General features: G+C 48.0%; 1 protein-coding gene across 3 annotated transcripts in view; it reads left to right on the top strand.

The window, feature by feature from the left end:
* Nucleotides 1–21,326, top strand: part of CHD1 (chromodomain helicase DNA binding protein 1) — a 95,501-nt gene that overhangs the window by 17,931 nt on the left and 56,244 nt on the right. For all 3 annotated transcript variants that reach the window (XM_077289676.1, XM_077289692.1, XM_077289683.1), the window contains 5 exons: nt 10,290–10,515; nt 16,620–16,720; nt 17,509–17,687; nt 19,728–19,855; nt 20,687–20,903. In XM_077289676.1, the coding sequence (XP_077145791.1) occupies nt 10,290–10,515; nt 16,620–16,720; nt 17,509–17,687; nt 19,728–19,855; nt 20,687–20,903 (851 nt within the window). The remainder of the gene's footprint in view (nt 1–10,289; nt 10,516–16,619; nt 16,721–17,508; nt 17,688–19,727; nt 19,856–20,686; nt 20,904–21,326) is intronic.

The following is a 21,326-nucleotide window of genomic DNA, read 5'->3' as shown; positions in this document are numbered from 1 at the left end:
GTTTATTAACTTGTTTTTTTAATCTTTTTTAAACCGTGACCATTTTCCATTTTTTCCTCTACTTCTTCCACGAGCCATAACGGTTTTATTTTTCCGCCCATATACCTGTGTGAGAGCTCTAGGTCAGTACGAGTACGCATATACACAACGTGCTTAGTTTGGTGGAATTTTTTGTTTATTTAAGTGGCTTAAAATTTTTTTGGAAATTTAAAAGAAAATATACAAACTAAACAAAAACTTTTCTTGTCGCCTTTTCCAAGACCCGAAACACATTCAGTGTTCAGGATATGGGGATGTGTGAGGGCTTATTTTTTTCCGCCCTGAGCAGACATTTTTACTAATACCATTTTGGTTAAGACATAATGTTTTGATTGCCTCTTACTTCATTTTATTGCAGTGTTATGCAGCCCAAAAACATACATAGTTTTGGCATTTTGATTTTTTTTATTACGCTGTTTACCAATCGGATTAATTTATTTTATAGTTTGGTAGATCTGACATTAAAACAAACACGGTGATACCAAATCTGTGTATCTTTTTTTAATGGTTTTATTTTTAATGGTGCAAAAGGGGGTTGATCTGAACTTTTTGTAGAGGGTTATTCTTTCATTTTTTTTTTTTGTTTTACTTTATTTAATAGTTTCTTTAGGGGACTTGAAGCGATGATCGTCTGATCGGTTGTGCTATATATAGAAGTGCATCAGCACTGATATGTATAGGGGAAATCACAATCTCCTATGAACGTTAGGAGGATCGTAATGACGGGCAGTGGGGTTTTCAGCAGACACCCAGCAGTCATGATAACCCTTCGGTGCCACACGATCATGTGGCCGGAGTGCCAATGGGCAGGGTGAATGGCGCGCTTCCGTCCAGCACATTAACAGCTGCGGTTGCACCGATGGGTACATGGAATGGCTCGCCCCTCTGCCTGCATGTGTTAAATGCCTCTATTAGAGATTGACAGCGGGATTTAACAGCTTAACAGTCGCAGGCTCCTCTCCACTCCACCCGTGACTGTTAGAGGCACGTGATGGCTGATTATATCAGCAGTCGTGACGGGAAAGATGCGGGCTCGGCGTGCGAGACCGCATCCAAGTCAGTGAGCCAGCATATGATGTACCAGTCATATGTCAGTGTGGGTTTAATTTAGCACTCCATCAATGTTTTTATTACGTAGATTTCTTTTTTTTTTTATCACATTGTTTGTCTTAAGGTATGTGAACACAATCAGTAATCGCTTTACGTTTGACGCTGCGTACTTATGCAGCGTCCAACCCACAGCAGCCAGCTGTTACAGCATAGTGGATGGGATTTCAAGAAATCCCAAGTCTGTTATGCATCCACAGACGCCTGCGAATCACCAATGGAGACAGATATGTCAGTTTCTCTTGTGGAGACGCCAGTCTCCGCAAGAGAAATTTCACCAATAGAATATATTTGACATAATAAATAATTTTTTTTTTTTTTATATAGTTCTAACAAATTCCGCAGCGCTTTCCAGTTTTGCACACATTATCATCGCTGTCCCCAATGGGGCTCACAATCTAAATTCCCTATCAGTATGTCTTTGGAACGTGGGAAGAAACCGGAGAACCCGGAGGAAACTCACGCAAACATGGGGAGAACATACAAACTCCTTGCAGATGTTGTACAAGGTGGGATTAGACATTGTGAATATGCACGATTCAGTGAAAACATCTGTGCTTTTAATAGATGGCAGCGCTTTGGACGAACATGTGTGCTGTGTCCAAAATGCTACTAGGTCCGATCTTGTGCACCCGGCCTAATGCAGACTAAATTTACTATGATGCACATTGTTTTTCAGATGGAATGCAACTTTATTACATTCACCCTGCCTCATGCTTGGGATAGATTTTTCCTGTCAGCTCTCACAAGCAGGAGGCAGGAGATAGACAATCTTGAGCTGATTCTCACAGGATACACTAATGAACCTTCACACAGCACTTACAGGTAGAGATATGTAGTTTGAGTCAGAGGAGACCCAGATCTGTAGTTAGTACCGTATTTTTCGGACTATAGGACGCACCGGACTATAAGGCGCACCCAGGTTTTAGAGGTGGAAAATAGGGAAAAAAATATTTGAAGCAAAAAAAATGTGGTAAAATATTTAATAACATAAATAACATACTATTATATGTGGTGTTATTATATATAATAGTACGTTATTATGTTGGAAGCTGAGGGACCAGTGTGGTGTCTGTGAAGTACTATATGAAGACACTGGAGGGTGAGTATAAGAATGGGGGCACAGGGCTTATAGTGAAAGCACCACTCCAGCACTGCAAAATAACACTGGAGTGCTGCTTTAAAATCCCATGGGAGAACTATAACTCCCATCATGTCCTGCAGATCCTATGACATGCTGGGAGTTATAGTTCACCAAAGGAGTGGCAGAGTGCTTTATTGTGTTTTGTAAAGACTAACCTCTTAATTGTGGGAGCCAGCCTGTGGTGAGGTAAAAGCTGGAGCATCCCATGGCTGCACACACAGAGCCCTCTCTCTGTTGTTGCCTTTCCACAGCGCAGGACATAAGAGGAAGCTGCAGATTCTAGGTGGGAGTCTGAAGGACCTATGATGATGTCAGAAGAGGGAGGGCTCTGAGCTGCCATGTGATGCTCCAGCCCGCCCACTTCTGACATCACACAGGTCCTCCTTGTGCACCACAGACAGCTCAGCGTCCAGCACAGGCAGGTATGCAGCGATCTCCTGGCCCCTGCTGCTGCTGCCTCCTCCCCCGGACACACAGATTCTCCCCAGAATCAGTGCTGGGGAAACTGTCGCTGCTTAAGTGCAGTATTCATTTGCTGCTCCCCGCTCACCACTTAGCTGATCGGTGGGGGGAGCCGCTAATGAATATTCACTGCACTTAATCAGCGGGGCCATGTGGTTTCCCCAGCAGCTGATTCCGGCAGCGGGGACATCCTGAAGTGGGATATTATTGCGATCCCACTCACTGCTGCCCCCCTCCCCACATGCTATATCCGTACTATAAGACGCACCCACACTTTCCTCCCAAATTTGGAGGGAAAAAAGTGCATCTTATAGTCGGAAAAATATGGTAATTGTAGGACTGGCCTACATTATCAATGCTTTCTTGTATAGGACAGACATTTATACCTTCAGCTGCACAGAAGTCATACAAAGGGCTGGGATTCGATAGGTTACCATGTCGTCGTGTAATTCACAGGGTATCAGAGACTGACATCCTGTGTACACAGAACTTTTACTAGGACGGTAGTGGACTATCGATCACATGACGCAGCACCAATAGTGAAGGGTTCAAAACGTTGAGATATAACGGAGAGTGTATGAAACTTGCAATTAGAATAGTGCTGGTGAGTTCTGATATATTATTATTTATTTATATAGCACCATTGATTCCATGTTGCTGTACATGAGAAGGGGTTACATACAAATTACAGATATCACTTACAGTAAGCAAACTAACAATTACAGACTGATACAGAGGGGCGAGGACCCTGCCCTTGCGGGCTTACATTCTACAGGATTATGGGGAAGGAGACAGTAGGTCGAGGCTTGCAGGAGCTCCGGTGTTGGTGAGGCGGTAGCTTTGGTAGTGGTGATGAGGCAGCGAGGTGTTGAGGCAAGGAATTCCAGAGGATGGGGGATATTCGGGAGAAGTCTTGGAGGCGGTTGGGTGAGGAGCGAATAAGTGTGGAGGAGAGAAGGAGGTGACGTGAGGGAATATATCGGGAGATTATTTGTCAAAATGTTGCTGCAGTGCTCTGTAAACGTTAGCAATTGATTTATAACCATTATCAGGCTAATCTTTCAGCGCTGATTTATATATGCACATATTTTACTACAATTAGAAAATCTATGAAGAGCTCATGTACAGCATGTATGATGGCAAACAACGGCCCCTGGGTCAGTATTACAGACCTTGGTTGCCATTCACTTGCTAATACAGTCTCTCTGTGAGGTGTGAATAATAGAGTCTGCTTCTTAGGGTGCGTGTCCACCATCCGGATTTACGGCGCTTTGGACGGAACGGAAAACCCGCTCCGCCCAAAGGGCCGCCCCCTTCTTAATGCGCACAGATTCCGGATGTGTTCATTGCACACATCCGGAATCTCTGCACCTCGTACATAGGGCCCTGTGATTTACCTTGCGGCTACGCAGCGTCGTCGCAAGGTAAACAGACATGCTGCATTCTAAAAAGACGCGCCGCATGTCCATAAACGCAGGGCCGCTGGATGCGTGTTCGCACGCATAGTGGAGACATGATTTCATAAAATCCTCTCCACTATGCTGTAACATCTGGACGCTGCGGGTTGAACGCTGCGGTTGTATGCAGCGTTAAATCCGCAGCTAATCTGGATATAAACCGGCCCGTGGACACATACCCTTACAGTAATAATGTAATTCTGTCTTGGTTAATGCTCAGGAACAATGGTAGGTTTGTCTCTGTCGGTTTGTCAATTGCTCTTTCTCCTTCACCACATTGGGGGGACACAGGACCATGGGTGTTATTCTGCTGCCACTAGGAGGCTGACACTAAGTTGAGACAAAAAAGTTAGCTCCTCCCCTGCAGTATATACCCTCATGCTGGCTTCCAGAGACCCAGTTCAAGCTTAGTGTCCGTAGGAGGCACACTGGATTTAAACCTTTTTTATTCCGGACGAAGGGGGCGATGGATTCTTTCATGTTCCAATCTCCCCCGAACCAACAACAGGCGAGCACGGGAGTTTTACCTCTCCGTATCCTCTCCTGCGACGTGGGAAGCCACTGCCTGAGCTGATTTTAGGGGCGACTGGCCCCTTCAAGGGCACCGATCTCCCCCTCCCTTATCAGACGAGCACTGGAGTGTCACCTCCAGTATCCTCTTCTGCAGCCAGGCCTATTGCCGGACATTTTGCCTTGCCCACCAGGTTCTCCCTCGGCTGTTCAGAGGCACCTTGCATTGTGGCATCCGTGCAGCCCCCACTGCATCACCACTGAGAAAGTGGATGATGGAAGGAGGCGGACGGTTCCTCTCCACCCCCCTTTTTTATGGGGATGGTGGATAGAGGCTTCCCCCAACCCTGCACCGTCCTATTCACCCCGGGCACAGCTCTGCAGCTTTCTCTGTGATCCCCTTCTATTTGGGGTAAGTGCCATAATGTGGTGGGGGGGTCGGTCGTCCCAGCGGTTCCGGAGTGCTCCTTCACCTTTTCAGGGTCTCCCTTAGGGGCCGGCGCTCCGCGCGCCGGGCCGAAGCCGCAAAATTAGTCCCCGGCTTCGGCCTAGCACAGGCCGGTTCCCGATAGGCTCCGCCCCCCGTTTTTGCGTCATTTTGCGGCTTCCTTTACGAGAAACAAGACGTTCGCCTCTCACCCAGATTTCCTGAATATAGTCAGGCGACACAGGGAGCGTCCGGATAAGCGTTTTACAGGAAAAAAGGCCCTGTAATTCGAAGTATCCCTTTTCCACAGATCTTGTTAAAGATTGGACGGAATCTCCACTAGTAGACCCTCCGGTTTCGCACTTGGCAACCAAAACTCTCTTATCCGTTCCTGATGGTGCTTCTATTAAGAATCCCATGGAACGCCAGCTAGATTCTCTAGCTCGCTCAGTGTACGAAGCCTCAGGTTCCTCTCTATCTCCCTCCTTCGCTGTGGCTTGGGTTGCCAAGGCAATGGTTTACTGGGCAGATGCCCTCGCGAAATCCATTCAGGAACAGGAACTCCCGTCTGAAGCGGCGGACCTGGCCAAACAAATTGCCATGGCTGGAGATTACGTGATGTATGCGTCCCTCGATGCAGTGGACTGTGCAGCAACTGCGGCTTCGAACGCCATCACCATTAGGAGAGCTATCTGGCTCAGAGAGTGGCGTGCAGATTCCTCCTCAAAGAAGTCTCTGATTTCCCTTCCTTTTCAGAGCGGGCGTCTTTTTGGAGAAAAGCTAGACCAGCTTATTTCCGACGCTACAGGAGGAAAGAGCAAGTTCCTCCCGCAACACAGGCCCAAAGTTGCTTTTCAGAGACAACAATATTTTCGCTTTCGGCCCTATCGCAGTAGCCCATTCTGGTCCAATTCTGCCCCCTCATCCAGATCAGAACGATCCGCTCGCTCAGACAGAGACTCTCGACCTTCTTTCAGGCCGAATCAGTCCTGGCGTGGAAAGCCTAGGCAACCCAGAACCAGAGGGTCCAGGCCTGCCAGATTCCCTCCACAATGACTCGGGGACTATTCCAGTTGACACCTCCAAAGTAGGCGGACGTCTGCTTCTTTTTCAGCAAGTCTGGCTCTCCGTCGTCCACGACGAATGGGTCAGGGATCTGGTGTCGTCTGGCTACAAAATAGAATTCTCCGCCTCCCCTCCAGCACGGTTTTTTCCCTCTCGTCTCCCAAGTTCGGGAGCACAGTCTCGCGCTCTTCACTGCGCCATCGAATCCCTCCGCCAAAGCGGGGTCATCGTTCCGGTTCCGGAACACGAGAGATTCGGAGGTTTCTACTCTAACCTCTTCGTCGTGCCAAAAAAGGACGGGACGGTACGCCCCATTTTGGACCTGAAGCTACTAAACAAGTACGTAAAAGTACGGCACTTCAGGATGGAATCTCTCCGATCGGTCATCTCGATGGAGAGAGGGGAGTTCTTGGCATCGATAGACATCAAAGATGCTTACCTTCATATCCCAATCTTCCAGCCACATAAAAGGTTTCTCCGTTTCGCCATCCTGGAGGACCACTTTCAATTCACAGCCTTACCCTTCGGTCTTGCCACGGCACACAGGGTATTTACAAAAGTCATGGCGGTCGTCATGGCCATTCTTCACTCTCGAGGAGTGGTCGTGTTGCCATACTTAGACGACCTCCTCTTAAAAGGTCCGTCTTATCAGGCCTGCGAAGCAAGCGTCCGCATTACCTTGGATTCTCTTTCGCGCCTGGGCTGGTTAATCAACTCGGACAAGTCCTCTCTCATTCCTGCCCAACGGATCTCATTCCTAGGCATGATCCTGGACACATCAAGGGGGCTGGTCTTGCTTCCTCGGTCCAAGGCCCAAGAGCTTCAGCATGGAGTTCGGACGCTCTGTCACCCTCGTCCACGGTCCATCCGGTTTGCCATGAAGATCCTGGGAAAAATGGTGGCTGCAATAGAAGCTGTTCCCTTCGCTCAACTCCATCTCCGCCCCTTACAACTGGCTCTGCTCGACAACTGGGACAGGAGTCCCTTATCCCTCGATCGGCCATGCCCTCTGTCCCCACGGATCAGGCAAGCCCTCACATGGTGGACTCTGGGTTCGTCTATCCTCCAGGGGAAGTCTTTTTTCTCCCGATCCGCTGGCTAGTGGTAACTACCGACGCCAGTCTCCTCGGTTGGAGCGGTATTCCTACACCACTCTGCCCAGGGGCGTTGGACGATTCGAGAATCGAAGCTCCCTATAAACATCCTGGAAATTCGAGCGATCAGACTAGCACTGAGACGCTTTCACCCCCTGCTTGCGGGTCACCCAATCCGAGTTCAATCGTACAACGTCACAGCCGTGGCATATATAAACCATCAAGGGGGTACCCGCAGCAGGGCGGCGATGCAGGAAGTCTCCCACATTCTTCGTTGGGCCGAGGCCAGCCACTCTACCATTTCCGCAGTGCACATTCCGGGTGTCGAGAACTGGACGGCAGATTTTCTCAGCTGTCAGGGTCTTGCCTCGGGGGAGTGGGATCTTCATCCAGATGTTTTCCAGCAAATCTGCCTTCGCTGGGGAACCCCGGACGTGGATCTGATGGCGTCCAGACTGAACGCCAAAGTTCACAACTTCATAGCACGTTCTCGGGACCCCCAGGCCATCGGTGTGGACGCACTGATATCTCCGTGGCATCGGTTCCAGCTCCCGTACGTGTTTCCTCCACTTCCCTTACTGCCGAAGGTGATCTGAAAAATCAAGACGGAGGGGGTTCAGGTCATCCTTGTTGCCCCGGATTGGCCTCGTCGCGCATGGTACGCGGAGCTCGTCCAGCTCGTATCCGACGTTCCCTGGATTTTACCAGACTGTCCAGATCTGCTTCGCCAAGGGCTGATCTTCCACCAGAGCTCAGGGGCCCTACGTTTAACGGCGTGGCTGTTGAAACCTGGATTCTAACCCAAGCTGGTTTCTCTCAGCAGGTCATTCCCACCATAAGCGCTCGCAAAGCGTCTTCCGCTTGCATCTATCACCGCACCTGGAAGACCTTCTTCGCGTGGTGCAGGCTCCGAGGTCGCCCTCCGCTTGTTTTCTCAATCCCTTCCATTTTGGATTTCCTACACTCCGGCTTGGATTCCGGCCTGGCGCTGAGTTCCCTCAAGGGTCAGATCTCAGCCTTATCCGTGTTGTTTCAACGTAAGATCGCTACCAACCTGCAAGTCAGGACCTTCATTCAGGGGGTCTCCCATGTGGTACCCCCCTACAGGATGCCGTTAGAGACCTAGGATCTCAATTTGGTTCTGAGCGTTCTTCAGGAACCTCCGTTTGAACCTCTGCAGGACGTCCCACTAACTGTCCTTTCCTGGAAGGTTGCCTTCCTCGTGGCAGTGACATCTATCAGACAGGTCTCAGAATTGGCCGCTTTATCCTGCCGGGCATCTTTTCTTGCCTTCCACCAAGACAAGGTAGTTCTACGCCCATCTCCGGCCTTTCTCCCTAAGGTGGTCTCATCTTTTCACCTTAATGAGGACATAATTCTTCCCTCCTTCTGCCTACAGCCAAAACACAGGGTCAAAAAGGCCCTTCATACCCTGGATGTAGTACGGGCCCTTAGGAGGTACATTTCCAGAACTGCTCATTTCCGCAAATCGGACTCCCTCTTTGTTCTCCCGGAGGGTCACAGAAAGGGTTTAGCCGCGTCTAAGGCCACGATAGCCAGATGGATTCGGTCTGCTATCCAAGAATCCTATCGGGTCAGGGGCAGACCTATCCCGGCGGGGATTAGAGCACACTCCACTCGGTCGTTGGGTGCTTCCTGGGCCATCCGGCACCAGGCTACGGCGGAGCAGGTTTGCAAGGCCGCAACGTGGTCCAGCCTGCATACTTTTTCAAAGCACTACAATGTCCACATTCAATCTTCTGCGGATACGGCCCTTGGCAGACGTATTCTGCAAGCGTCCGTCACGCATTTATAGTCAGTTGGTACACGGAGTTTATTTGGTTGTATTGTTTCCCACCCAGGGACTGCTTTGGGACGTCCCATGGTCCTGTGTCCCCCATTGTGGCGAAGGAGAAATAGGGATTTTTGTGTGTACTCACCGTAAAATCCTTTTCTCCGAGCCACTCATTGGGGGACACAGCACCCACCCTGTTAGCCTTATGGCTTGTTACCTATTTGGTTACTGACTTTCTTTGACATGTTATACTCTAATGTTAGGTATCGTATTGTTATTAATCTCCTACTGCTTTTGCAATGAACTGGGTCTCTGGAAGCCAGCATGAGGGTGTATACTGCAGGGGAGGAGCTAACTCTTTTTTGTCTCAACTTTGTGTCAGCCTCCTAGTGGTAGCAGCATAACACCCATTGTCCTGTGTCCCCCAATGAGTGGCTCGGAGAAAAGGATTTTACGGTGAGTACACACAAAAATCCCTATTTTGCATTAGGATAATGTATGCACCTAGTAGTGTGTCACCATAACTCATGTATCTGCTTACCTGAATTGCACTGTTTGATGCGATTTTATTCTTTAAGAATTTTGTGAGGTGTCTCAAACTCCAGGGCTGAGCATGTCTCCTTTTCAGGACAACAGATAGATGGTGCAGATCACTTTGCAGGACCCTGGTCCAGCAAATAGGTCAGTATTCTGTGGCCATCTGACGAGAACCCTGCAAACTGTCTCTTACCTGATGGCATCCACGGCTCCCCTTTTGATTAGCCAAACTGGCACCATGTCACCATTGGGTAGTGATGCCATGCCAAACGGGCTAATCAAAAGAATAGCTGCGGATGCAGGGAGATAGAAGGCGGCTCGCAGGGCTATTGTCCAGAGTCTGCAGAATATTGATCTAGCTACTGGACTGGGTCAGTCGGATTGATTCTCACAAATTCTGTATGCAGCTTTTCATTATCACTGCAATCTAGCAACCCTGTACCACTCTGGGAGAAACCCAGCATTGTGCGGACATCTACGAGTCTTCTAATCTAGAAGTGTAATGATATTGGGTATGTACTTTGATTTGGTGCTATACTGGTATTGATGATGTGGTTATGCATTGTTGCACGTCTGAATATTGCTTTTTTTCCTTTACGAGTAAGTGCTCTGTGTGAAAAATATTAGTAATTTGATATTTCCCCATTGGCAGTTACTGGTGGCACCACAACGATATATGCTATTGAGGCTGATGGTGATCCCAATGGTAATTTCGACAAGGCAAAGGAAGCCGGAGAGACACAGTATTTAATTAAATGGAAAGGTTGGTCCCACATCCATAATACTTGGGAAACCGAAGAAACGCTAAAGCAGCAAAATGTGAAGGGAATGAAGAAACTGGACAATTACAAGAAAAAGGAGCAGGAAAAAAAAAGATGGTAATGATCAAGTTCTGTAATAGTGACCCTCTAGGTTAACTCCTTTAAGCCATGGCTATAGTCCGGTATTTTTTCCTCCATTAAAGCCATAACTTTTTTAGATTTTCGTCAATATAGCCTTATGAGGGCTTGTTTTTTGTGGGACTAGTTATACTTTTGAATGGCACCATTGGTTTTAACATAGTATGGAAACTGGAATAAAATTCCTAGTGCGGTGAAATTGCAAATAAAGTGCAATTCCCCAATCATATATTTTTTTAACTTATTTACCATATTCACTGTATGGTGAAAACTGACCTTGCAGTAATTCAGTACGAGTACGCAGATACTAAAAATGTACAGGTTACTTTTTGTCTATGTGGTGAAAAGCAGTTCTTAAATTTGTATGAAAAAACAAACCATTTTTGCGTTTGTTGCCATGTCGCTGAGACCCGTAGCATTTTCATTTTCGTGATCTGGGGCTAGATGAGGGCTTATTTTTTTGCGCTCCGAGCTGACATTTTTATGTATACCATTTTGGGGACGATACGATGTTTTGATCACTTCTTGTTACATTTTATTGCAGTGTTGCAGTGTCAAAAACTTAAAATTCTGGAATTTTAACTTTTTTCTCGTTACACTGATTACCGATCGTATTACCTTTTAGATTTTAATAGATTAGACATTTCTGAATTCAGCGATACCAAATGTGGTTTTTTTTTGTTTTGTTTTTTATCCAATAGGCAAAAAGGTGGGGGGATTTCAAGTTTTGTGGGGTTTATTTTTCCCCATATTTTAAAACTTTTTTCTTCTCACTTTTTTACCTAATTTAATAGTCCCCTTAGGAGATTTGAAGCAGCGATAGTCTGTGCTATGCATAGTAGGGCAATTACGATCGGGACTTAACTTTTTAACAGCCGTGTGTGGAGCTCTTATCCACCCGAGGTTGTTAAAGGCACATGACATGATTAAATCCGCTATCATCTGCAGGGAAAGATGTGGGCTGAGCGTCGGAGCCCGCAACAGTCATGGACAATGACATATCATTTAAATATACGTCATATGCCATGAAGGGGTTAAAGAGGTTCACTACTACTTAAACATCCCCTTCTGATGTGTCATCCCCATGTAGTATAATAAAACCGTATAGTTTTCTCCTAGACTGGCACTGTATTGCTGATGTTTGTGCTATGTCCGCCGGTTGCAGATTGGCTGCAGCACTCGCCCTTCCCCCACATGACAGCGCCAGCATTGCTGAAATGCCGCTGACCTTGGAGGCGAGTACATATTTTACATGGGAGGATGGGGTGGGACTAGAGTATTTGAAAAGGTGTTGTAATTTCAGGAGAACCTGCAGCAGACTGTCTGTGTCTGCCTCTACCTCATCCTCCTTCCTCTGTAGAGCCTTATAAGCAGCAGGTGTCATCTCCTATCTCAGTAATAGGAATATCTCTTCACCGAAATCAGAGTCAAAGACCAAACTGGGGGGAGAAGATAAAATGCTAATTTCACTGATTAAGTACTGTATATATTACAAAGTTTCTCATTTTTACTTGTATTAGTCATTTATGGGGAAAAATAACGGATTACACTTTAAAACGGTTCTGTTTTTTTTTTTTTTTTTTTTTTTAAATACCGCCTCTATGCTAAATTTGTCTACGCCACTGCTCCCGGTGTCTGTTATTGTATATAGTGTAGCGATGGCCTCACACTGAGAATACTGCAGCCAGTCAGTGAGCTCAGGGGCCCGTCTCATCTATACAGGCAGAACTGCAGAGCTCGGCTAGTAGCGATGGCCTCACGCTGAGAATACTGCAGCCAGTCAGTGAGCTCGGGGGCCCCGTGTCATCTATACAGGCAGAGCTCGGCTAGTAGCGATGGCCTCACGCTGAGAATACTGCTGCCAGTCAGTGAGCTCGGGCCCGTGTCATCTATACAGGCAGAACTGCAGAGCTCGGCTAGTGGCAGTGGCCTCACGCTGAGAATACTGCTGCCAGTCAGTGAGCTCAGGGGCCCGTGTCATCTATACAGGCAGAACTGCTGAGCTTGACTAGTGGCAGTGGCCTCACGCTGAGAATACTGCTGCCAGTCAGTGAGCTCGGGCCCGTGTCATCTATACAGGCAGAACTGCAGAGCTCGGCTAGTAGCGATGGTTTCACTCTGAGAATACTGCAGCCAGTCAGTGAGCTCAGGCTCGTGTCATCTGTACAGGCAGAACTGCAGAGCTTGGCTAGTAGCGATGGCCTCACGCTGAGAATACTGCAGCCAGTCAGTGAGCTCGGGCCCGTGTCATCTATACAGGCAGAACTGCAGAGCTTGGCTAGTAGCGATGGCCTCACGCTGAGAATACTGCAGCCAGTAAGTGAGCTCAGGGGCCTGTGTCATCTATACAGGCATAACTGCTGAGCTTGGCTAGTAGCAATGGCCTCACACTGAGAATACTGCAGCCAGTCAGTGAGCTCAGGCTCGTGTCATCTATACAGGCAGAACTGCTGAGCTCGGCTAGTAGCGATGGCCTCACGCTGAGAATACTGCAGCCAGTCAGTGAGCTCAGGCTCGTGTCATCTGTACAGGCAGAACTGCAGAGCTTGGCTAGTAGCGATGGCCTCACGCTGAGAATACTGCAGCCAGTCAGTGAGCTCAGGGGCCCGTGTCATCTATACAGGCATAACTGCTGAGCTTGGCTAGTAGCAATGGCCTCACACTGAGAATACTGCAGCCAGTCAGTGAGCTCAGGCTCGTGTCATCTATACAGGCAGAACTGCAGAGCTCGGCTAGTAGCGATGGCCTCACGCTGAGAATACTGCAGCCAGTCAGTGAGCTCAGGCTCGTGTCATCTATACAGGCAGAACTGCAGAGCTCGGCTAGTAGCAATGGCCTCACGCTGAGAATACTGCAGCCAGTCAGTGAGCTCAGGGGCCCGTGTCATCTATACAGGCAGAACTGCTGAGCTTGGCTAGTGGCAGTGGCCTCACGCTGAGAATACTGCTGCCAGTCAGTGAGCTCGGGCCCGTGTCATCTATACAGGCAGAACTGCAGAGCTCGGCTAGTAGCGATGGCCTCACGCTGAGAATACTGCAGCCAGTCAGTGAGCTCAGGGGCCCGTGTCATCTATACAGGCAGAACTGCAGAGCTCGGCTAGTAGCGATGGCCTCACGCTGAGAATACTGCAGCCAGTCAGTGAGCTCAGGGGCCCGTGTCATCTATACAGGCAGAACTGCAGAGCTCGACTAGTAGCGATGGCTTCACACTGAGAATACTGCAGCCAGTCAGTGAGCTCGGGGGCCCGTGTCATCTATACAGGCAGAACTGCAGAGCTCGGCTAGTAGCGATGGTTTCACTCTGAGAATACTGCAGCCAGTCAGTGAGCTCAGGCTCGTGTCATCTGTACAGGCAGAACTGCAGAGCTTGGCTAGTAGCGATGGCCTCACGCTGAGAATACTGCAGCCAGTCAGTGAGCTCAGGCTCGTGTCATCTGTACAGGCAGAACTGCAGAGCTTGGCTAGTAGCGATGGCCTCACGCTGAGAATACTGCAGCCAGTCAGTGAGCTCAGGGGCCCGTGTCATCTATACAGGCATAACTGCTGAGCTTGGCTAGTAGCAATGGCCTCACACTGAGAATACTGCAGCCAGTCAGTGAGCTCAGGCTCGTGTCATCTATACAGGCAGAACTGCAGAGCTCGGCTAGTAGCAATGGCCTCACGCTGAGAATACTGCAGCCAGTCAGTGAGCTCAGGGGCCCGTGTCATCTATACAGGCAGAACTGCTGAGCTTGGCTAGTGGCAGTGGCCTCACGCTGAGAATACTGCTGCCAGTCAGTGAGCTCGGGCCCGTGTCATCTATACAGGCAGAACTGCAGAGCTCGGCTAGTAGCGATGGCCTCACGCTGAGAATACTGCAGCCAGTCAGTGAGCTCAGGGGCCCGTGTCATCTATACAGGCAGAACTGCAGAGCTCGGCTAGTAGCGATGGCCTCACGCTGAGAATACTGCAGCCAGTCAGTGAGCTCAGGGGCCCGTGTCATCTATACAGGCAGAACTGCAGAGCTCGACTAGTAGCGATGGCTTCACACTGAGAATACTGCAGCCAGTCAGTGAGCTCGGGGGCCCGTGTCATCTATACAGGCAGAACTGCAGAGCTCGGCTAGTAGCGATGGTTTCACTCTGAGAATACTGCAGCCAGTCAGTGAGCTCAGGCTCGTGTCATCTGTACAGGCAGAACTGCAGAGCTTGGCTAGTAGCGATGGCCTCACGCTGAGAATACTGCAGCCAGTCAGTGAGCTCAGGCTCGTGTCATCTGTACAGGCAGAACTGCAGAGCTTGGCTAGTAGCGATGGCCTCACGCTGAGAATACTGCAGCCAGTCAGTGAGCTCAGGGGCCCGTGTCATCTATACAGGCATAACTGCTGAGCTTGGCTAGTAGCAATGGCCTCACACTGAGAATACTGCAGCCAGTCAGTGAGCTCAGGCTCGTGTCATCTATACAGGCAGAACTGCAGAGCTCGGCTAGTAGCGATGGCCTCACGCTGAGAATACTGCAGCCAGTCAGTGAGCTCAGGCTCGTGTCATCTATACAGGCAGAACTGCAGAGCTCGGCTAGTAGCAATGGCCTCACGCTGAGAATACTACAGCCAGTCAGTGAGCTCAGGCTCGTGTCATCTATACAGGCAGAACTGCAGAGCTCGGCTAGTAGCAATGGCCTCACGCTGAGAATACTGCAGCCAGTCAGTGAGCTCAGGGGCCCGTGTCATCTATACAGGCAGAACTGCTGAGCTTGGCTAGTGGCAGTGGCCTCACGCTGAGAATACTGCTGCCAGTCAGTGAGCTCGGGCCCGTGTCATCTATACAGGCAGAACTGCAGAGCTCGGCTAGTAGCGATGGCCTCACGCTGAGAATACTGCAGCCAGTCAGTGAGCTCAGGGGCCCGTGTCATCTATACAGGCAGAACTGCAGAGCTCGGCTAGTAGCGATGGCCTCACGCTGAGAATACTGCAGCCAGTCAGTGAGCTCAGGGGCCCGTGTCATCTATACAGGCAGAACTGCAGAGCTCGACTAGTAGTCATGGCCTCACGCTGACAGCACTGCAGCCAGTCAGTGAGTTCAGGGGCCCGTGTCGTCTGTACAGGCAGAACTGCAGAGCTCGACTAGTAGTCATGGCCTCACGCTGACAGCACTGCAGCCAGTCAGTGAGTTCAGGGGCCCGTGTCATCTATACAGGCAGAACTGCAGAGCTCGGCTAGTAGTGATGGCCTCACGCTGAGAATACTGCAGCCAGTCAGTGAGCTCAGGGGCCCGTGTCATCTATACAGGCAGAACTGCAGAGCTCGACTAGTAGTCATGGCCTCACGCTGACAGCACTGCAGCCAGTCAGTGAGTTCAGGGGCCCGTGTCGTCTATCCGGGCAGAACTGCTGAGCTTGGCTAGTGGCAGTGACCTCACGCTGAGAATACTGCAGCCAGTCAGTGAGTTCAGGGGCCCGTGTTGTCTATCTGGGCAGAACTGCTGAGCTTGGCCAGTGGCAGTGGCCTCACGCTGAGAATACTGCAGCCAGTCAGTGAGTTCAGGGGCCCGTGTTGTCTATCTGGGCAGAACTGCTGAGCTTGGCCAGTGGCAGTGGCCTCACGCTGAGAATACTGCAGCCAGTCAGTGAGCCCAGGGGCCTGTGTCAACTATACAGGCAGAACCCAGGGAGAGGAAGAAAAGCACAATGTGTTTTAAAAAAACAGATTGCAGCCGGGGGAGAGGTTTTCTGAATCTTTCCTGACATGAGCGGATAGGACGTTTAGAGGGAACCTGTCAAGGGGATTAACCCCTATAATAAATTAGGAGCCCGTCCTCTGCCTCTGAATAAGATGCTCAGTGATCCCTTTATTCACCTATTTGATGCTACAGTGTTAGTAAAAATGATCTTTAATCACAGTTTGCTGGTTCACACAGTGGCGTGATTGACAGTCCGGCGTGAGGAAGAAAATGAGATGAGGGTCTCTCCTGCCTCATCCTCTCCCACTAATCTACTTGTACTTGTAAGATTGACTTTTGGGCTTCTCACTTCGATTGCCTTTAACAATTTTTTCAGATTCCTAAGAAGTAAGTAAGATTAAACTGTTTTGTCCTTTACATTTTGTAGGTTGAAAGCTGCTTCTCCAGAAGATATAGAGTATTATAACTGTCAGCAGGAGCTGACAGATGACCTTCATAAACAGTATCAAATTGTGGAAAGAATCATTGGTGAGCACGGTGACTATAGACCTCATACTGAGCTTTTGGCATACATTTTTCTGTTATACGTATTGGGAACCAGGGGGATGAAGTCATTACTGTGTGCCAATAAGCACCCAGCATGCGGTATACATGTTTTCACGGTAGTCTTCATCAGATCTATTCAGCTGTATAAGTATACAGTGAAAGCTGTCTGTGGCATATACAGAATTGTGATCACCTAATATGATGAGAACCTAACTTTGGGTCCATTTTTCCGCTATTGCCCTATACTTGAGGCTTGCTGACATGCAGGCTCTGCAGGGGGCCTGTACCTACTCCATACTGCCTGTAGTGGGCAGCAGTAATGTGATGACCTTAAATGAAAGTTGGGTTATGTTCACATTCGTATTCAAGGCTCTGTTTGCAGCTTCATTTGCAATTCATCAGATTTGATGGCAAGGAAATCCCAGCATGCATTACTGTTTGCTGTCCTATTGAAAACTACACTTCTTCCCATGGAAAGTCCTTCAGACAAAGAATCTGCCGCTATGGCAGGCGTGAGCTGAGCCGTGATACAGAAGATTCTGTGTTCTGTAATATTCTTTCTAGCAAGTGTTGGTGAATGTTTTAAATGTCTTTTTAGAGCTTCATTTTTCCTCACTGTAAAGTGCTGTGGAATATGTTGGAATGCTATAAAGTATAATAGTAAGTGTATTTTAACCCTTTGTGAGCTTTAGTGATCAGTGCTTTCATTGTTCTTCTACAGCTATAAAATGTGTAGATGCTTTGAGCTCACAGTACATTTTTTTCCCCAGCTCATTCCAATCAGAAATCTGCAGCAGGATACCCAGATTATTTTTGCAAGTGGCAGGGGCTTCCGTATTCAGAATGCAGTTGGGAGGATGGTGCACTTATCGCAAAAAAATTTCAGGCACACATCGATGAATACTTCAGTAGAAATCAGTCCAAAACCATTCCTTTTAAGGAATGCAAGGTAAGAGTTAATAGACACAGAGGACTGCCCCGCGTCTTCCCCGCCCCGCGTCTTCCCCGCCCCGCGTCTTCCCCGCCCCGCGTCTTCCCCGCCCCGCGTCTTCCCCGCCCCGCGTCTTCCCCGCCCCGCGTCTTCCCCGCCCCGCGTCTTCCCCGCCCCGCGTCTTCCCCGCCCCGCGTCTTCCCCGCCCCGCGTCTTCCCCGCCCCGCGTCCTCCCCTCTCCGCCCCGCGTCCTCCCCTCTCCGCCCCGCGTCCTCCCCTCTCCGCCCCGCTTCCTCCCCGCGTCCTCCCCGTGTCCTCCCCGCCCCGCGTCCTCCCCGCCCCGCGTCCTCCCAGTGTTTATCAATATGATAGAGCTTGTTTAGTCTAAGAGTTTCTCTGAAAACAAATAGCCATAGCTGCTTTCTTCCAAAGACAGTGCCACACCTGTACTCGGGTTGTATGTGGTGTTGCAGCTCTGCCTCATTCACGTCAATGGAGCTGAGCTGCAATACCAGACACTACAAATAGAAATTATATGGTCTGCTTTTAGATGAAACCAGTAATGATTTAATCACTTCGAACAACCCCTTTACTAAAGAAACGAGACTTTGCTAACTTTTGTCCATTGCAGAAATATCTGAGAAGCAGATTCTTGTTGAAACAGGCTGCCTCCAAATGTGATAGTTGTTTGTTTTTTTGTTTGCTTTTTTTGAAAGCTGACAATACGTATAAGCTTAGTTTCAGCCATAGGGCAACAAGTCAATGGCACCGTTAACTTGGTAGACTAAACCAGCTGCAGAGAAAAGGCAGCACCCCTTACCTGCCCAGGTCCTTGGACAAATGCACTACAAGGTGCAGCCAGCCCATATAGCAAGATGTTGGCAACACAGGTTCAGAATACTAAATAGGCAGCCACTCCCCACCTACCCATTCATGGAGGGGATGACTGCTTAGTATAGATTTACACAATCAAGGCCCGTATAGGGCGCTGTTCATATAAAGGTAATGCATAGTGTAAACCAGCAGGTCTACTTTAACTGTCTGACAAGGAGAAAATGCAGAATTAGGCATGAAGTGATCGACCCATATGGGTGGTTAATGCCATATTCTTGTAGTTTAAGCAGGCTAGAAAAACGCCTATGTGACAGATCACATTTTTAGCAGACTGTAATCTACGCCAGCCTTCAAGAATGGTAGTTTGCAAATTATCTGCGATTGTACCACCTTAAATATACATGGACAACTTTTATGTCTTGCTCCAAAGTATCATGGAACGTATTTCCTTTTTTTATTTATTTATTTTTAACTTTTGCTTTTCCCACTAAAGACAATTCCTGCCTATATGTTACCAGCTCATATTTCTGTCGTACAGTGAGTGGCTGGCTGTATTTTCCTCTCTCTTAATAGGGCAACAATCTCCATAAGCTTTCATGCAATGAAAAATCTTCAAATGAGCAGATTCCTGTCTAATTGATGATCACTTTTTTCCATTAAAGGTGGTGTTCCCTTTCAGATAAGATTCTGCTTCCAGCTGTAGTTTGTTTAAAAAAAAACATACACATTGTCCTCTTTCTCCTGCCCACTGGTGAGTGTCTGCTGCTGCTTCTGGTGTCTGACATTGGTTGCAGCACTGTCGACATGACATTAGTGCCGCAGACAATCAGTGAGCTCCGTATCATTGCCAATGTACATGGATCTCCCTTTCGGAGTTCAGAGCTTTGATGTCTTAATCGCAGCTCACCTAAGGACCCAGAGAAAGCAATCAAAGCACGGCTTATTTTTTTTATCAATCTACACCAGATGTGGAACATTATCTGACAGCGAAGAACCCCTCTAATTGCAAATCAGTGTTATAGGACCAAAGCCCACCTGTAATACAGCTGCACAGGTGGGAATTACTAAGCGCGGAGTATAAATTCCAAGTATATTATGCGCAGTATTTCTTTAGCATTTTTAGACATCAGTAGCATTAGTGTGTATGTGATTACACTGATCTCCATATGTTAATGATTTGTGCTACATGCTGGATTGTATGAACAGATGTAATATTTGTCTCAGGTTTTAAAACTAAGGCCAAGGTTTGTGGCTCTGAAGAAGCAGCCATCCTACATTGGAAGGACTGATGCACTGGAGCTAAGAGACTATCAGTTAAATGGCCTAAACTGGCTGGCACACTCATGGTGCAAGTAAGTGCTGCATTATTCTCTTTGCTAGTTACTTACATGTATTTCTTGCATGCAAATTATATTACTGCTACTTCAAAGGGCTTGTGCCATGACAGTTATTTATTAGGCAATCACAGGCTAGGTGACATATGTCTGATCAGCAGGAATCAGTGGCCTACTGCTGATAGCAGCACCCTTATAAATTGGGAAACCCGGTGCTGAATGACCCTGTACTCCCCCTCCAAGTCACAACTACAAAAGCATCTGCAACCTCAGGCTGTGGCTGTGAAGGGCATTATACTGTGAGTGGAACTGTGGGGGTAATATTCCGTGCATAGGGACCATTTTGGGAAGCAACATACTCCTTTCATGGCCTTTAGCTAAATGTAGTGGGTGAGAGCACTAAAGTGCTTCAATAGTGGAAATATTGCTGTGTAAATGCTTCAGTACATGTCTGTCTGCAGGGAGATTGTGAGATATGCCTTTCTGAGACTACACCTATGCTATGTGGCATGACACCACTAATAACATTTATTTGTTGGAGGGAATGGGAGACTTTTATTGAAGCACAAGTGTAAAGGGGTACAATTAGGACTATTGCTTTGGGGCCCCATGATTTCTATGTACACTTCTGGTGGGCACCTGACTGTTGCTCCCCCTATTCACCCTTGCCAATATGTGATAAATATATGTTGGAAGAACCCCTTATGACCAGGTTTACGCTTAGTGCAGTTTAATGCTACATGTCATTTTGCTTTTATGTTGGCGCACATTGACAATGAAAATGAATTGCAACTGCAATTGTGCTTCTGTTGGGCATCAGAAATAATTGAATTTGTCCTTTTTCTACAGAGGAAACAGTTGCATCTTGGCAGATGAAATGGGATTGGGAAAAACCATTCAGACCATTTCTTTCCTAAATTATTTGTTCCATGAACATCAGCTTTATGGGCCATTTTTGATTGTGGTTCCCCTTTCTACTTTAACGTCCTGGCAAAGAGAAATCCAGAATTGGGCCCCATTAATGAATGCTGTGGTGTACTTGGGGGACATTAATAGTAGAAATGTGGTAAGTTGAACTTGCAGTTATATTGGTATTCGTTTTATGTCCAAGATTTTTCACAAGAAAAATTAATTATTTGTTAACGTGGGCAGCTTTTGCTTAATTTTTAGCTTTGTTTCCAGAGCTAGTTGGAATTTTTTTTAGTATTACCACACCCAGTGAAGGCTGCAGCCCCAGGCATAGAAAAAAAGGGACCCTTTTTCCTAATTGTGGACAAGCCTTTAAAGGGGTCATTACTGAATCTCAAAATTGATCACCTATTCGTAGGATAAAAAAAATCTATCTATATTAGATCTTCATGCTTTGACTCTCTGCGTTCCCACTGTTCAGCTGGTCAGTAAGGTCTTCAATGGGACCATGCAGCACAACCCCTTCTACTAAGTAGGTGGGCGTAAATATAGCAAAGCAACTTTGATTACCATCAATCAC

Source organism: Ranitomeya variabilis, chromosome 1 (genome assembly GCF_051348905.1).
Source record: "Ranitomeya variabilis isolate aRanVar5 chromosome 1, aRanVar5.hap1, whole genome shotgun sequence".
Taxonomy (NCBI): domain Eukaryota; kingdom Metazoa; phylum Chordata; class Amphibia; order Anura; family Dendrobatidae; genus Ranitomeya; species Ranitomeya variabilis.
This window is presented reverse-complemented; position numbering and strand designations above follow the sequence as displayed.